Below are 18,672 nucleotides of genomic sequence, written 5' to 3' on the forward strand. Positions count from 1 at the left end.
GAATGAAATATTTTCAATCCTCATTTTCTACACACAATAAAAGTGATTAATTTAAGGATATTTTTATTCTCTTTTTATTTGAAAATGGAAACCCTGTTTTGAAAGAAAAACATTTAATTATTCCTGATTTTTAATTTTTTATAATGATGATGACATCTTTAAGCGTGGTTGTTATCAACTAATAATAAGTCTTTAATGACGACCTGAAAGTCTCTCTCGACTCTCTATATATATAAATATATATGACAAATTCAAATATTTTCTTATCCCTATATCTTTACAACCTGATGGTGTAAAGCTTTGATATTTCAAATTTAGATTACTTTATCCTTTAGAATTTTATATCAAAGATAAAGAAACTCAGAGTTTTGGTAAAAATTCAATTCTTGATTTTATACGAAACTAAAAGTTAGTTTTTATCTGTAGAGAGCCATTAATAAACAGAAAGACCTAAATCAGTCGTCTCTATAGTTTCATTCGTTGTGGGTACCTCTGTACCTCTATACCCTCCCTACTCTAGGATGAGCTTTTTAATGCCTCAGGTCATTGTACTGTGGCACACTGAGCAGTTTAGAGTATATATATATTGACAATACTTCTAAGTATAGAACGGAAGGACCGTGGGTGGTGCATAGTTTTACTGCCTGAATAGTAGACCCTAGCGCCTGAAAACCAGCCTAGGTAGAGGAACTACAGGCGGCAGTGCAACAAATAATTTTGAAATTAGTTGAAATTTTGTGTCTTCAGCAGTGAGAACTGTAAGTGTAATTTCAAGAGATCCTTCATATTGTTGAAAACTGATTATTTTCAATTAATATGTTTATCTTCAGCAGTGATCTGTTTATTTCTACTACCACAGTGATTTAAAGGTTTCAATCTACTAAACAAAAATCTATGAGAATGTTGACAATTACTTATACTTAATAGCTATAGCTATAAAGCTTTTAAGTTCTGAAATCATGTCTGTGGCGAAAAAAAACAAGTCTAAGTGAAATAGTAGAACTAAAGTCCAAGGCATTGTGACACTCCAAAGCCTACTCAGTCATGTATGGATCTATATAATGAAGAAAACATATATAAGAATAATTCACAATTAAACACCGTTCAACTTAGAATCACAACAATATCTTTTATCTGCATCAATTTTTAGATATGTTTAACTATGGCATTTTCCTCTATGTATTGATTTGATCCTAAACTATCAATTTAAATACATCTACGCAACGCGCAAATTTTGTAAACTCTCATCAGATATATAATTTTCTATAGTTAATATATAAACAAGTATCAAAATAAAATGGTATTTGCATAGTGTACATTGCATGCATTCAGAATGATATTGACTATTCTCATATAGCATGTAGCATATTTGTTGCACGTTTGTTTTTTCATATTGACATATTCACTCATTTCATGAAATAAATGGAAAGGTTTTAGCCAAAATTTGGGATAAAAAATCATTGAAAAATTTTAAATTATTTAAAGGGACTGTCAGCTTGACCCACCATGCAAAAACAGCAATGTCAGATTTACAATGGTACCCATAAAAGTTTCATGTTTTTCTTTATTTACTTTTTGCTACACTTTACATCTCCTTAACCATAGATATATTTCAAATCAAATTGTCCATTTGATCTGACAGGATTCAAAATTTGAAACATCAAAGGTTTACCACTTCAGATTGCAAAGATAAAAGTATTAGAAAGTTATGGTGAATGCAATCTATTGATTGTAATGAAGAGTTTTAGAATTAAATTTTAATTATATTTATTATAATTACATATTTAATTATCTTTTAATTATATATTATATAATTAGATTTATTATTAAATATATATTTGTTTTTAATCCAAATGTTACTTACAAGTTACAACATAATTTGATTAAAATCAAATAAAAGATTTAATTTAAAAAAAAAGGTTTTCATAAATCGTAAACTTTCAGAGTTTAACTCCAAAAATGTGGTTGACACTTCCTTTGTTGTGGGTTTATCTAAACCTTCACCTAGGAGTATGCAAAGAGCTAGCAACCTATCAGGTAACATCTATATATATATACTTTGCATGTCTTTTTGTCTGTCTGTTTGTCCGTTTGTATCCAATAACTGTCAAAACGGCTGAACCGATCGGGCCCAAATTTTGTGTGGGACCTAACATGACCCCAGGGAAGGTTTATGGATGATCGAATTTTCAAAAATTTGCCTCTTACAAAATTCGATATTTAAAAATTTTGAAAATCCACGTTTTATTTAAGATCCGCGAAATTTTTTGTTTGTTTTAGTTTTACAATGTATTCAAAGTGAAATAGAAGATGTGCGCGAAACGCCCGGAAAGCCTAGTTCTTGAAAAAAAATCTTGAAAAAAATCGAAAATTCTAAGAAAATTTCAATAGGTACTGTTTAGGGAGAAATTATTTTATTAAACCCTCAAGACTGATTCACAACGGTATCTATTAGATTTTATGTGAGCAAAAACTCGTGTATTTTTTCTTAAATATTCTGTAAATTACAATATTTGTCTCTTTCAAGTCACTTTCATAAAGAAACCACAATAATTAATGTTAAGTGAGAAAAACGTTGATATTTGTAAAAGTTTCTGTTGACAAAGAATTAAAGGGTACGTACGTATTAAAGGGTACGTACGTATTAAAGGGTACGTACGTATTAAAGGGTACGTACGTATTAAAGGGTACGTTGTTCATCTTTTTCGTTAACATTTTCCTCTTAAGGCAACAAGTACTTCCAACCATCTGTTTTGGTTGTAAAAGGCGTATTTTTGTGAAGACACAGTTCGGTGCATTGCACTTAATGTGCCTTAGTTTTTCACTTATTTTTCTTCTGGAGTAATCTTCAAATCAAGAAAGTCAAGACGGGCAACTCTTTTTTAATTCATCATTGAGCACATTTCTCAAATATGTCAAAAACCACTTTTAAACCCAGTAGAATCTAGACAACGGTGAGATGAGTGTCAGCGTCCTTCTTGCTTCAAATTAAGAAAAATAACTAAATTAAGAAATATTTAATGATTATTTGTATCTAAAATATTCAAGGCCGGATAGGGAAGAACAACAATCACACATTACTTAAAATCAATGGCGACATTTGATAATAAAAAAAAATTACAAAGTCGACAATTATTCTCCTGTTTTCTGATTACCACTGTATTATGTATTATAGTTGGAGAAACTAGACCCTCTAGATATTCTCTTGTTCTTTGTTTACCACTGTATTATATATTATAGATGGAGAAACTAGACCCTCGAGATATTCTCCTGTATTCTGTTTACCGCTGTATTATCTAGATATTCTCCTGTATTCTGTTTACCACTGTATTATATATTATAGTTGGAGAAACTAGACATTCTAGATATTCTCCTGTATTCTGTTTACCACTGTATTATATATTATAGTTGGAGAAACTAGACCCTCTAGATATTCTCCTGTATTCTGTTTACCACTGTATTATATATTATAGTTGGAGAAACTAGACCCCCTAGATATTCTCCTGTATTCTGTTTACCACTGTATTCTATATTATAGTTGGAGAAACTAGACCCCCTAGATATTCTCCTGTATTCTGTTTACCGCTGTACTATGTATTATAGTTGGAGAAACTAGACCCCCTAGATATTCTCCTGTATTCTGTTTACCGCTGTATTATGTATTATAGTTGGAGAAACTAGACCCTCTAGATATTCTCCTGTATTCTGTTTACCACTGTATTATATATTATAGTTGGAGAAACTAGACCCTCTAGATATTCTCCTGTTTTCTGTTTACCACTGTATTATGTATTATAGTTGGAGAAACTAGACCCCCTAGATATTCATGAGATTCCACCAACTAGGGATAAAAAACCTTTAGCTGTATCTGCTTCCATTAATATCAGGTTAAAGTTTATTCAAAAATATAATTTTTTCTCCGACCGATCGTGCAATTTTTCCATTTTCAGCAATATCTATTTTCGCGCAAAACTGTGCAATCTGTTAGCGAAGAACATTGTCATTATTCTTCATTCTTCCAGGCGGGGCATAATGTCAAATTATTGCGCATTCGGAGATTCCAGGCGGGATATAATGACAAATTATTGTGTACTCAGAGATTCCAGGCGGGATATAATGACAAATTATTGTGTATTCAGAGATTCCAGGCGGGGTATAATGACAAATTTTGTGTATTCGGAGATTCCAGGCGGGGTATAATGAAATATTATCAAGTATTTGAAGATTCCAGGCGGGGTTTAATGAAATATTACCAAATATTCGAAGATTCCAGGCGGGGTTTAATGAAATATTATCAAATATTCGAAGATTCCAGGCGGGATATAATGAAATATTATCAAATATTCGAAGATTCCAGGCGGGATATAATGAAATATTATCAAATATTCGAAGATTCCAGGCGGGAAATAATGAAATATTATCAAATATTCGAAGATTCCAGGCGGGAAATAATGAAATATTATCAAATATTCGAAGATTCCAGGCCGGGTTTCATGAAATATAATTTTAGAAATATTCTTGATGTTGAGGAGGTCAAGATGTTGGTCTCGCTGGAAACTACTTTAAGGTACAGGGTGTCCCTGACAGTAATAACTTGAAGGTCGTCTTTGGTATTTGAAATTCAACGGTGTAAAGGGTGCCACTGTCATCATTGTAAATTGGGTATCGGGGGTATCTTGAAATATGGGTGATAGTCCCCTTTAAAAGATATCTTTTTAGGCTTTTGTGGCGAGATCCCCGTATAGTACCGAAGGTAAATATTTATCGTATTTTATTCTAAATCATAAATAGTTGATTTATTTAATCATCATCTATAAATAAAATCGCAAAAATCTGAAACGTGAAACCTGTGTCAAAATTATTTGCTTGATCAGTTTGGTTTTAATACATTTTGCAAAATTTTTACTTTGAGATGTTTAAAAGAATATTGATAAATCGTTTTGAAAAAAAAGTTTTGATTTAGGTTAACATCTCTCTATCATCTAACATCTCTCTATCATCTAACATCTCTCTATCATCTAACATCTCTCTATCATCTAACATCTCTCTATGTCAGAGGAAAATATTTTTTTAAATGATAAAAGCCAACTTAGTGCGAATATCATTTTCAATGTGATATAACTCAAACTTTTTTGTTGAGCATTTATACAGCTAAAAAGGTCGGCCTTGAGTGTTTAAAAAAAGACTGAAAAACAATACCTATCCAATTTCCAATATCCATATCCTAGGTAGTAGGTATGGCCTATCCACAGGGCCGCGAAGTATGCAATTTTATTAATTGCAGGGAGTTTGTTTAGTCCCTTTTCTTGCATTCATGGTTCTTGTAGGCTAAACTTCTCTTCTTTCTTTGCTTATTCAATTTGTAAACCATCAAAATACTTAATTAGATGCAGAAACCAAAAATCAAGAATCACATCGCCATATTTTTTAAGTTATGTGTCGTCTTTACAGTCTTATGCTTTGTGTGTAACCCTGTATATGAGGAATATTTGGAAGAAAAACCTTTGTGATTTACGTTAATAATAATAATTTTGATAAGATTTAGTAAAAAAAAGAAAAAAACAATTTAGTCTTTGTCACAAAGTTTATCTAAATATATATATATATTCCATGCATTCTAAGATTGCAAGGTTTCTTTATTGATCATAATATTTGCAAAATTTACAAAAAAAAATTAATTTTCTTCTATGTTCCAAAAGTCCTATGGAATTTAGTCTTTGATACAAACTCAAATTTGTTAATAACTTCTTTTTAACCTGATGGTGTAAACCTTTGATTTTTCAAACTTAGATTTGTTTATCTTTGATTTAATGTTGGAAATATCTAATGTACACGATATTGGGATGAAAAAATATAGTCTCATTCTCCTTCTTTGCGGATAATTCTGTATTTTAGTTTTATTCAGGAAATCCAATCTTAAGTAAACAATAAAAGTTAATTTGTTAAATAAATAATTGTTTGTATTTCAGGCCCAATACCTGACCAGCCGGGATACAAATGGAAACTATACAAATCTAAATCCATCTCTTGCCTCCAGTATTTGGATTCCAGATATATTTGTAGGTAAGTTTAAAGAGACTGTCAACATAAATGGGTATGTTTAAAGGGACTGTCAACATAATTAGGTATGTTTAAAGGGACTGTCAACATAATTAGGTATGATTAAAGGAACTGTCAACATAATTAGGTATGTTTAAAGGGACTGTCAACATAATTGGTAAGCTTAAAGGGACTGTCAACATAATTGGGTAAGTTTAAAGGGACCTTCAATATAATTGGGTTAGTTTAAAAGGACCTTCCATGCTTAATCATGTGACATAAATGGATAAAGAAGTCGTCTCTGTGAGTCTGTGTGTTTAAATGTTTGAATGTCCGATCATAATTCAGAAACCCATTGACGGATTCGCATCATGATTAGTAAACTCGGTAGAACCACGAGATTCGCATCATGATTAGTAAACTCGGTAGAACCACGAGATTCGCATCATGATTAGTAAACTCGGTAGAACCACGAGATTTGCATCATGATTAGTAAAGTCGGTAGAACCACGAGAAGGGCCTGTAGTTTAATAGTTCTAAGTTTAGTGGGTTTTTATAAAGAAAGTTATTTGTCCAGGCAACGCTACCTAGTACCTAGTCCTTCATAAGTTAAAAATACGAATACGTTTGCTATTGCCAAAAATAATTGCTTTAAAATCAAAGTTAGATTTATTTATGTTCAGGGTAAAAGATATAAATCATCCCTGTTTTAATGATTTTATGCTACATTTTTCTCTTTGTTTTCTGAATTAAGAACGTGATAAGGAATTAATCTAAATAAACTTGTATCTAGGATTTTACAAGTTTCTGCTTTAAAATAAAAACAGTATAACAGGGTGTTCCGAAAAAAAGTCGCTTATATTTCTTTTACACCCTATTTATTACAATTTTACCAATTTTCTATTCAATTTAACCAATAATAGTAAAGATTTTTCAAAATTTTGTTGTTTGGATAAGTACAACCTTTTTTAGGAGGGAAAGTTTGTTTATCACGTTATATCCTTATTCCATTAAAACTTTTAGACATGAATTCAGCCATTTTGACGTTTGCTGGATACAAACAAACAAACAAACAGACAGAAAACACAAAGGACATGAACACTAACTGTACTTTTCTAATACCCACATCTTCGCAGCCTGATGGTTAATATTTTTGTTGTTTCAAACATGTTTAAAACCATAAAGTCTCTTGTAGATTGAATTGTGAAAGTTTTAAATTTCGGTATAAATTTAAGGTGAACGTTCAGTTTCTGTATTTTTATTGCAGTTTGAACCAGAACACATTAGAATAGAAAGACGCCTTTTAGACTCATGTTATGTTTTATATATCTAAATGTACATAAGACACAGCAATTGTGCAGCGTGTACAGACCATTTTACTTTATAATCGATTTAAAAGAAACTAGGAAAACTATTTTCTTTGTAACAACATTAAATACAAAACATTATTTAAATGTCGTCTTTCTATTAGCCGGTGTGTTCTGGTTCTGACTGTATGTTTCTAGATCTTGCCAAGGATATGAGAACACCAACCTTTTTTATGAAGCCTGCCTCACTCAGGAACACAGTTATTACAAAACTGTATTATTTAAATGGAGTGTTCGCGAAATTACCTATCTTTTTGTACTTCTATCTATCACGCACAAAAGGAAAAAATGGTTAAACGCGTTATTTTTTTTTTTCTTATATGAATATTCTATAAAATCAAAATCATTTAAAGGAGTTTAGTCTTTGCCACAAACTCTTATTTTCTTATCCATATATTTTTGTCGTCTACTATGAAGTCTGTTACAGTGATAACTAAAAACTCTGAAATAGGAAGACGACTTTATAGCAATTTTTAAGTGTATTGATGTTGTTACAAAGCGAACATTATTACTTGACACTTATTAAATCACTAAGAAAGTAAGATGGGTCTGTTTACACTGCATAATTGCTGGGTCCTATGCTTATTTGACTATTTAAAGTCATACCTTGAGTCTAACAGTCGTCTTCCAATTTCAGATTTTTCTGGCTCTCTTTGTAGATTAAATACACAATCAGGTTGTAAAGATGTAGGGACCAATAAATTTGAGTTTGTGGCAATAACTCATTTTCCATGAGAACAAAGCAGAATATCAGTCATAGAGAGGAAGCATACATGAACTGAAAACTCGCCACAAACTCTGATTTTCCATTTATTTGACTTTGAAACCTGAGATCTATGATATTTGAAAATTTAAAATCTCTTAGTTATGTTACATCAGACAGGTTGCAAATGCCTTTGGGGTTAAAAACAATGTTCACTGTTTCGGAGAAAAATATACTGAGTGATCAAACACAGAACTGCATAGTTGTTTTTCTTCCTTCAAAAATGTGCAGATTATACCAATCTCAAATATTTATCATTTGGTTGTATAGTAAATTTGCAATAAGTTAGAAGTTAAATGAGCTACGAGGTAACAAAGACGTAAGAGTATATATTTGACCCTCTCCATCTGCCTGTCGTAGTTCTTTTGGTCCAAAGCGCTCGGTATCTAGCCTATTCTAAAACAACAGCCAGGCCTCTGGCCCTTACCATTTTCCTTCCTCGTCCTAACAGCAGCAATTGGCCCCTAGCTTTTGACTTTTTTTTTAGACAAAACACTTGGTTTCTGGTCTGTTCAATCAGTACAGCACATGAACCGCATAAGCTTGCTCTACTAGCAGCACTTGGCCCCCCCTACCTTGTCAAAACCGCAACACTCTCCTGTCCAACCAGCACAGCACATGAACCGCATAAGATTGTTCTACTAGCAGCACTTGGCCCCCCTACCTTGTCAAAACCGCAGCACTCTCCGGTCCCATCAGCACAGCACATGAACCGCATAAGATTGTTCTACTAGCAGCACTTGGCCCCCCTACCTTGTCAAAACCGCAGCACTCTCCGGTCCAATCAGCACAGCACATGAACTGTATAAGCTTGTCCTACTAGCAGCAATTGACCCCCCTTCCTTGTCAAAACCGCTGCACTCGCCGGTCCAAACTATTAATTATTAATAACTTCGTTTCCCATGAGCAGAGTGTACAGTGACAGCCTTATTCGATATTCTGCCAGGTCTTTAATCTAATTTTAGAAACCCTAGCTATCTGTTTTAGATGTAAAATATCAAAATTTAGATACTTAACCCTATCCCTGCTGGGGTACTTAAAAANCCCCCCCCCCCCCCCAGCAGGAATAAGGTTAAAACAAATTAGAATTTTGATATGTTATGAAATCAATAAAGCTTGAAACTAATAAATGTACGGCTGGGACCGAATGAATTGGAAAAATCTAGCTTTTTCTGCAAAAAAAAATTCTATTAGCCTTATTAAATTTTTCAATATGATTCATTCATTCTTCTTAAATTTTCTTATTTGTCCCCCAAATCGTAATTTAGACTCATTAACGCGGTCATAATTTGATGTGGGACTGTACCCTGTATCCTATACCGCTTTCTAAATTCCTGAATCATTTTCGAATTCATTACCAACTTTTTTAACTTCAAATCAGGGATTCAGGATTTGAACCAGCAGTAGTTAGTGCAAAGACAATTCCCAATTAATTAAATCCGACCTCAGTTGAGCTATGTTTAACAAATATTTTAATACCAAAAAAAAGCAAGAAAAGAAATTAAATTTTTGTACTTATTATTGTACTTTTCGTTAAAATCAACTCCATTTATTTCAGGATAAATTTTGATGTTGCTTGTAACATGGATTTCAGGTCAAATTTTATTAATAATTAAATCGTGTTTGATTGTCTCATTTCCGTCAAATAATCATATTTTTGTTCATCTACGATATTTTGTTGTTCAAATCCTGAACAAGTCTTTTAATTTCATCCCTCGGAACAATATTCCAGAAGTTTTCCCTACTATTCAAAATTCCGGGAAATGGTTTTGGACATTTCCGGTTTCTTGGTAAAACAATGTTTTATTCCAGAAAGATCCGGAATTCCAGATTTTCTGGAATGTTTTCAAAATCATTCACTACCTTTCAATACATTCAATACATTCACTACCTTTCAATACATTCAATACATTCACTACCTTTCAATACATTCAATACATTCAATACCTTTCAATACATTCAATACATTCACTACCTTTCAATACATTCAATACATTCACTACCTTTCAATACATTCAATACATTCACTACCTTTCAATACATTCAATACATTCACTACCTTTCAATACATTCAATACATTTACTACCTTTCAATACATTCAATACATTCACTACCTTTCAATACGACTTACAGACATTTCTGGTTTAATGGGGGAACATTTGTTTCCAGAAAGATTCTAAAATGCTCGGTTTCTGGAACGCTTTCCGAAATTTTTACGTATTTAAAAAGACTGTAAACTTAATTTCAAGTGTTCAAGTGTGCCTGGTCTGATTCACACCGATACCCTTCAAAGCTTTGGCTGAGAAGATCCATGTTTTGATTATTTTCATTTGTGGTATATTCACGAAAGTGACCGTCAGTAATAATTGAGAAATTTTTTAAATAAAATTCTTTTCAAGTCAAAAAACGATGCTATCTTCTACATTTGATTAGATTAAGGTTTCAAGGGTACCGTTGTAAATTGGACATGTCCCTCATTTTAAAGGGACCGTTCACTTACTTGGGTAATTTCAGGGTAAACTAAACAGCATATTCGCTATTGATTAGTAATAGTCTTACTTTTCAAAGACAACTGTGGCCGGAGAAAAAGCCGATTTTTCGTTCAGAATTCGAGCGCAAAGGGACGGTCCCTCTCTATAGACACTAATTGATGTTTTTTTTCAGTATGTTGTGGATCAAAATAAATTTCGAATATAAAATTAAACTGTAGTATCTAATCGTTAATTGTTAATGTCATTATTTTTTTTATTTTTGTTGTTTTTTAACTTTCTATTTCTAAAATAACACTATTTTATCGCATTCAAAATTGTGTATTGCCTGTGTAAAAAGCTGAATTGAACGCGGCATGACAAATGAAAAGTTGTGCACATGCGGGAAAAAATTTACAAAATCTACGAACCTAAATACGAGTAATGATTAATTGATTGTCGTAGAGACGTCGTCTTTGTATCACATTTTACATGTTTTAATGCGAAAAATGTAAACTCAAATATCAAAAGTTTTCATATTTTAGTACATAATAACGAACACATAATGACATTCAAATATAATAAATTTAAATAATAAATATAATAAATTGGGCTGCTGTTACTGAAAAAAAACATCAAATAGTGTCTATAGAGAGGGACCGTCCCTTTCCGCTCAAATTCTGACCGAAAAATCTGCTTTTTCTCCGGCCACAGTTGTCTTTGAAAAGTAAGACTATTACCAATCAAGAGCGAATAGGCTGTTTAGTTTACCCTGAAATTACCCAAGTAAGTGAACGGTCCCTTTAACAAACAAGGACAGTCCCTGTAAACCTTTTATTGTAGATATTATCCAGTTGACGACCAGACTTGTGAAGTTAAATTTGAATCCTTTGGTCTTCAATCCAACCAGGTCGGACAACTTTATTTTGATTTCAGAAATAGAGAGAGTTTTTCTAAAACTATGTGTTTGCTGACATTTTATGCTTGATGTACGGTGCTGCCGAATCTTCTGAGTGGTGAGAGGGCGTACAAATGGGACAGAAAATTGTTTGAACTTTTTAATGTTTAAATTTTTTCTGTATAAAGAAATTGAATCGTTGCAACAAAATCGAATTTTCTAATTACTATATCTTTGCAACCTGAAAGTATGAATCGTTAAAATAACAGAATTCATAATTTGAAAATCTGAAATGTACGAGATCAGGTTGCAAATATTTGTGGATTAAAAAATCAGAATTTGTGGCAAAGACTAAATTCCTTTCAGAGTGTGTATAACTGAAAATTAATCAAAATTTTCATCATTTTGCAATAAAAAAAAAAAAAAATTTTAGATTGTGTTCAACTGGATCCCCGACAGTATGAACGTAAACTACAACATCACTCTTTCGCAGTTTCTTTTCAAGTAAACTATATTTTAAAGGGAGTGTTCGCGAAAAAATGAAAGGGGGTATAGACTTACAACGAAAAATAAGCATAAGCACTTTTGATCGTTACTAATCTTACCTTCTATCTGTTGCGTCTATGACGAGAAAATTGTTAAAAACGACTCATACGAAAGAACGTAGCGTCCATACAAATTCAGAAATGGCTCGGATCATAAAAAAATCAATTTAGTTCCAAACAAATCATTCAGATATTACAAACAATTTAGTCATCGATAATTTTTCGACGCATTTGTATATAGTTAATATTTCACAATATTTCTGATTTTTAAAACTAATATTTTGTTGGCGCTGGATTTTTGAACATTCCTGGAAAACATGAAAATGTCGTCTTCATTATCTTTTAACATTTAATTTTTAATTTTAATTTTATTAAAATAAATTCTAGCTGGCTTACGTATCTTCAAATTAAATATAACTGTATGATAGGACGTTTCTCTTTAAGTAAATATAAAAATGAATTAAATAAACAGGAAAACCTACAAAGGATGAGTCTTGAATGCCAACTTGAAGGTTGACAAGTTTTAAAATCAACGATCTGAATTTGGTTAAATTTGGTTTGTCTAAAATATTATCATCCTTTGTGGGTAATCTTGTTCATTGTCCTTATCATATTTTGATTTAATAAAAATAAAGTAAATTCTATAAAATCATTGATTTTAAACATTCGTAATTTTGCCAAATATTATTGATTGAGCACATTTGGAAGAAAGAAGTAATAAAAAATGGAATATTGTAGACGACATTGAGTTCTCTCTTCTTTTTAGTTCGATATAAAACAATTAGATCTGTGTTAGGCTCACAGTTATATTTACATGTTGAGAGTTAGGGATTTATGAATGAGAGAGGTAGTTAAACTAGGTACGGCTAGTGATGTTAGTTGTGTTGATTTGTTTTTTTACGTTATATAAAGCTTTCAAGATTTTAACCCCTATATTTTTTTCCCAAGCTCTCTCATTTTTGACACTTTCACACTTTTATTTCTTTAAATTTTAAGGGAATGTAATCTAAAGGATTTTTTGTACATTTTTTATTCATAGGGTGTAGGGTAGGGTACAGGAAGGTAAAAAGCGGTCCGTGTTAAAAAAAACTCAAAAATAGCTCGTTTTATTTGCGATTAAAGCTAGAGATCACTTCATTTTTTAAAAGCCCTTTAAAAATGGATGTAAAAACATGTGTCACATTTTAATATTTGTCAATATTATTTGTTAATATTTTTCCGACATTTTTTTCAAACCTCCTATTAAAGTTAGCGGTTAATGAGCTGGCCTTATAAAAATGGGCTATAAACATGAATTGTAATCCTATACATTTACTCTATAAGGCCTTTTCTGGGGGGGGGGGGGCTGTGCAAAGATTCAGACCCCCCAGCCTGTAGACTACGTAAAGGGTTAAACCTGTATACTTTGCAACACTTGATCCTAAACCAAAAAAGGAAATACAACCCACAAACGATAGTAACACAACATTCGTTTTTGGATCGTTTTTGCATTTTTTTTCAGTCAGGGTTCAATTTGGCATGGTGAAAAAAAGGCTAATGTTAAGCATAAACAATGAACATATTTTCTCTTCTTATTTTGACCTTGTTCAACTACTCTTCAACTGGTTCAACTACTTCTAAACTGGTTCAACTACTTTTTAACTTGTTCAACTAATTCCTAACTGGTTCAACTACATTTTAACTGGTTCAAATACTTCTCAACTGTTTAACTTATTTTTAACTGGTTCAGCTACTTCTCAACTGGTTCAACTACTTCTCAATTGATTCAACTTCTTTTTAACTGGTTCAACTACTTCTTAACTGGTTCAACTACTACTCACTTGTTAAACTGCTTCTCAAATGGTTCAACTACTTCTCAACTGGTTAAACTGCTTCTCAACTGGTTCAACTTCTTTTTAACTGGTTCAACTACTTCTTAACTGGTTCAACTACTACTCACTTGTTAAACTGCTTCTCAAATAGTTCAACTACTTCTGAACTGGTTAAACTACTTCTGAACTGGTTAAACTACTTCTGAACTGGTTCGACTACTTCTTAATTAGTTAAACTGTTTCCCAACTAGTTCAATTACTTCTCAATTGGTTCAACTACTTCTCAACTGGTTTAACTACTTTTCATCTGGTTTAACTACTTCTCTCAATTAGTTCAACTACCTTTCAACTGGTTTATCTACTTCTCAACTGGTTTAACTACTTCTCAACTGGTTTAACTACTTCTGTAATGGTTCTATATTACTTCTCAATTCTGGTTAAATTAATTTTTATTCTTTCATCTTTAAGGGTTCGAGCGATTGACTCCTACGCCACGGATTATTATGATTTAAAGTATCCTGGATTAAAGTTACAGGTAATAACTTTTCCCACGGTCGTCTTCGTATATGTAAATAAAATGAAGACGACTTTTTATTTCAATTACTATTTCTACGCAAGGGATGAGACTTTAGTCTATTTTATTACATTCATGGCTCCCTGCAAGTTTGATATTTTCTTTCAATTTCAAATATTTAAATTGGGACTGTAATCGTAATTTCAAGTAACAAATATGACAATTCACAACAGTACCCTTGAAACTATTGTCTGATAAAATATGAATTTGATGTCATTGTTTATAATGTTGAAAACGGAATATTTTCAATTGTGATTTCTTATACAAAAGTGAGAATTGCTCATTTCTACTGCATGCAACCAAATGAACATCAGAATCAAACACAATAACAACTATATCAACTTTATTGATTAGATACAGATGAATCAGGCATTGCGATCCATGCATAGATTGTCATTTTACTTCTGCCCACTTTACTATTTTAAAGTCATATTAAAGTCGAATCCGTCAAATATTTAATTAAGTGTATGACAATTAATGCTGTTTAGTGTTCACTGTACATATTTAATTACCTGCTTAATAATTCAGTTTCAATAATTAATTACAGTAAATATAAATTGACAAATTTATGTTTGATTTCTAAAACAAATTAATTTTTCCAAGTTTTTACTCTTATATTTCAGATTCATTTAACACGTCAGATAGGATACCATTTAGTTCAAACCTACATTCCCTCTACAGTATTTTTGGTAAGCATTAGTTATTATTATCATAATCATCATTATTATTATTATTATTATTATTATTATTATTATTATCATTATTATTATTAATATATAGATAGATATATATATAGATAGATAGATATATAGATAGATAGATACTGGTCCAGCAGTTTAATCCAGATACTTGTTAGTTGGCTGATCAGCTATACATAGATAGATAGATAGGTAGTTAGATAATTATACATAGATAAGGGTTAGGGTTAGGAATATAGGGATGAATTAAGGAAATTATACTGATTATTTTTCTAAATAATCTTGTAATAATTGTCTATTTATATATTAATCATTAATAACTATTAAAATTGCCTTACTACTTTTTTATAAAAAAAAGATAAAAAATAATTTGGAAAAAATTGTCAAATTTTTTTTGATTAAACCCACCTGTTCAGTCTCAAATCAAAGTCCTCATCTGAATTTCCATAGAGCACGTCTCCTAAATTCGGATTTTATCATTATCATGATTTTATCATTATCATTATTTTATCATTATAATTATCATTATCCTTATCATTATCATTATTTTAAATATTATTATTATTTGTATTATTGTTTTAAGGTGTTAGCGTGGATGGGATTATTTATACCTAAAGAAATAATCCCTGGACGGGTTGGTATGGGAATGACAACAATTCTCACCCAGACCTCTATGTTCAGTGCAACCAGGTGAACAATCCCTTTGTAATCCCAAAATAAGGAAACCATATTTATAAAAATCTCAAAATAGTCAAATAATCCCTTTGTAATCCCAAAATAGGTGAACCATCTTTATAATAATTTCAAAATAGTCAAACAATCCCTTTGTAATCCCAAAATAAGGACACCATCTTTTAAAAAATCTCAAAATAGTCAAACAATCCCTTTGTAATCCCAAAAAGAATCCACTTTATAAATCCAAATAAGTAAATAAGTCTATTTTTAATCCCAAAATGGGTGAAAAATCTCTTAATAAATCTAAAATAAGTAAAAAAATACCCATAATATTTAAAAATAAGTAAATAACCCATATAATAATGCCAAACTAGGTGAAAAATTCCTTTTGATAGATCAAATAAGTAAATAATCCCTCTTATGGCCAAGATTAGTCTAAATCCAGATCTGACAAATCTTATGGCAGCGGTTCTTAATGGTTTCATATGCAGTTATGCAGTTATATGGAAAACATAGAAATTGATATAAAAAATGGAAGAAATGTTGAGAAGTTGCGAAGCGCCCTAATTTTTTTTATATATTCTCCTAGGCAGCATGTACCAAAGGTTTCCTACATAACTTGGTTAGATGTTTGGATGCTGGTTTGTATGATTTTCGTTTTCAGGTAGATACATAGATCCATAGATACATAGATGCATAGATAATGCATATAGAGATACATAGATACATAGATATATAGATACATAGATACATAGATACATAGATACTTGGATACATATATATATATATATAGATACATAGATACATAGATACATAGATACATAGATACATAGACACATAGATACATAGATACATAGATATATAGATACATAGATACATAGATACATAGATACATAAATACATAGATACACAGGTGCATGCATATATACAAAGATATATAGAGATATATAAGTACATATGCATTCATAGATACATCCTTACATGGATCTAGCAGAAAGTAGATAAATATGAAAATATACCAGACAACATTTTAGATTAGATCAGATCATTCTAGGCCAGAGCAGATTAGACCAGACCATAGGGACCAGATTTAATGAATTTAAATTGAAAAAGTAATTCAGCTACTTCTTGTTATTCATTAAATCTAGTCCTAGATCATACCAAATTTAACCAGACCCGAGCAGACCAGATCAGACCAGATCAGACCAGATCAAACCAGATCAGACCAGATCAGACCAGATCAGACCAGATCAGACCAGATCAAACCAGACCAGATCAGACCAGAACAGACCAGATCAGACCAGATCAGACCAGATCAGACCAGATCAGACCAGATCAGACCCAATCAGACCCGATCAGACCAGATCAGACCAGATCAGACCAATTCAGACCAGATCAGACCAGATCAGACCTGATCAGACCAGATCAGACCCGATCAGACCAGATTAGACCAGATCAGACCAGATCAGACCTGATCAGACCAGATCAGACCCGATCAGACCAAGATCAGACCAGATCAGACCAGATCAGACCAGATCAGACCAGATCAGACCAGATCAGATCAGACCAGATCAGACCAGATCAGACCAAATCAGACCAATCCAGATTTGCTCAGACCCGACAAGACCAGACTAGTGAATACAAATTTTAATTAATTTTACTAATAAAAGAATTAAATATTTAGCACTATGGTTGAGTTCATTGTTGTCACAGTCATCTCTAGAAAAAAGAAGAAGAGATTAGCTGTCAGGGTAATACTTACAGCTAGCCTTGCAAGTTACAGGCTGGCTATAAAACCATAAATAATTACAGAGTGTATCTAAAAACCTTCAATGATTACAGAGTCTTTTTAAAACCCTCAAATACTGGCAGGGTGTTTCTAAAAACCACAAATAATTACAGGGTGCCTCTAAAATCATTTAATTCCAACAAGGTGTCTTTAAAACCTTACAGAGTGCCTTTAAAACCTTAAATACGTACAGGTTGTCTCTAAAAACCTTAACTAAATACAGGGTGCCTCTAAAAACTTTAAATAAATACATGGTATCCCTTAAAACCCCAATTACCTAAATTATATTTAATCTTATCATGAGATTTATAACTAACTATAGAGTTTAAACCTTAAAGAGGCTGGAGACGTAATGTCAAGGCAAGGATACTCTTATATATCCAAAATTCAGCCTATAAAATAATGTATCACTTGAAATTAATCTAAGTATTGAAATTGTTTAGATTGAAAAGATATCGCGTCTTCTGCTACCCTGCCTGTTCCTCCTGTTTAACCTAATATACTGGCCTAATATCATGTACACTAGATGGTCTGGGGACCATTGGACTTCTAAAAACCATCATACACAACTACAGCATGAGGACTAGATGAAGCTTCCCTAGTAACAGAATTTCGTAGAATTTACGTTATAATATAACGTAAAAATGTACATACAATTTTGGTTATTTTTATGTACTGTTGTAATATAGTTGTAAAACTGAAGAATATTTCATTTAAGAGGGCAAAATATAAATGTGCCTTTCTGTTATATAAAAAGTTTGTTTGAGATCAAAATGAAATTATTCTATTTTAATCCCAGCAAAAACGTTTTGCGCACGTATGATACCCATTGCAATAACATGAATAGTTGTGCCGCCTTTTGACAAAGATTACCGACATATATGATTTCCCCCCAAAAGAGGGAAGTTAAGTTACTTTACATCCCTTGGGACAATTAAGTAAAACAACGATTAATGGCCCGCTTTGCGCAAAAATAAATCGCGCATTTTCTTCTCAAAAGACGCTAAAATTGTGTACAGTACAACTACTTTTATGGTGAAATAA

The 18,672-nt window shown here is 31.8% G+C and overlaps 1 protein-coding gene across 1 annotated transcript; it reads left to right on the plus strand.

Annotated features, from left to right (window-relative positions):
• The first annotated feature begins 1,948 nt into the window (after window positions 1-1,948).
• Window positions 1,949-18,330, plus strand: LOC111702547 (glycine receptor subunit alpha-4). Its single transcript, XM_023474277.1, has 16 exons — window positions 1,949-2,037; window positions 3,799-3,887; window positions 4,511-4,567; window positions 4,720-4,753; window positions 5,970-6,063; window positions 7,545-7,599; window positions 9,080-9,115; window positions 9,728-9,763; window positions 11,482-11,548; window positions 11,970-12,040; window positions 14,361-14,427; window positions 15,090-15,155; window positions 15,748-15,854; window positions 16,429-16,503; window positions 17,524-17,590; window positions 18,072-18,330. The coding sequence occupies exons 1-16, from the start codon at window positions 1,960-1,962 to the stop codon at window positions 18,213-18,215; spliced, it is 1,143 nt and encodes a 380-aa protein (XP_023330045.1). The 5' UTR covers window positions 1,949-1,959; the 3' UTR covers window positions 18,216-18,330.
• Window positions 18,331-18,672: the final 342 nt, after the last annotated feature.

This window comes from Eurytemora carolleeae, unplaced genomic scaffold, assembly GCF_000591075.1.
Source record: "Eurytemora carolleeae unplaced genomic scaffold, Eaff_2.0 scaffold471, whole genome shotgun sequence".
Taxonomy (NCBI): Eukaryota; Metazoa; Arthropoda; class Copepoda; order Calanoida; family Temoridae; genus Eurytemora; species Eurytemora carolleeae.

Bases quoted from the DNA above. Each gene is read 5' to 3' on its own strand.
- LOC111702547 (XM_023474277.1), top strand. From the start codon at position 1,960: ATGTGGTTGACACTTCCTTTGTTGTGGGTTTATCTAAACCTTCACCTA. The intron at 7,600-9,079 runs GAACACAGTTAT...TCCCATGAGCAG, and splicing joins ATGAAGCCTGCCTCACTCAG to AGTGTACAGTGACAGCCTTA. The intron at 14,428-15,089 runs GTAATAACTTTT...CTTATATTTCAG, and splicing joins ATCCTGGATTAAAGTTACAG to ATTCATTTAACACGTCAGAT.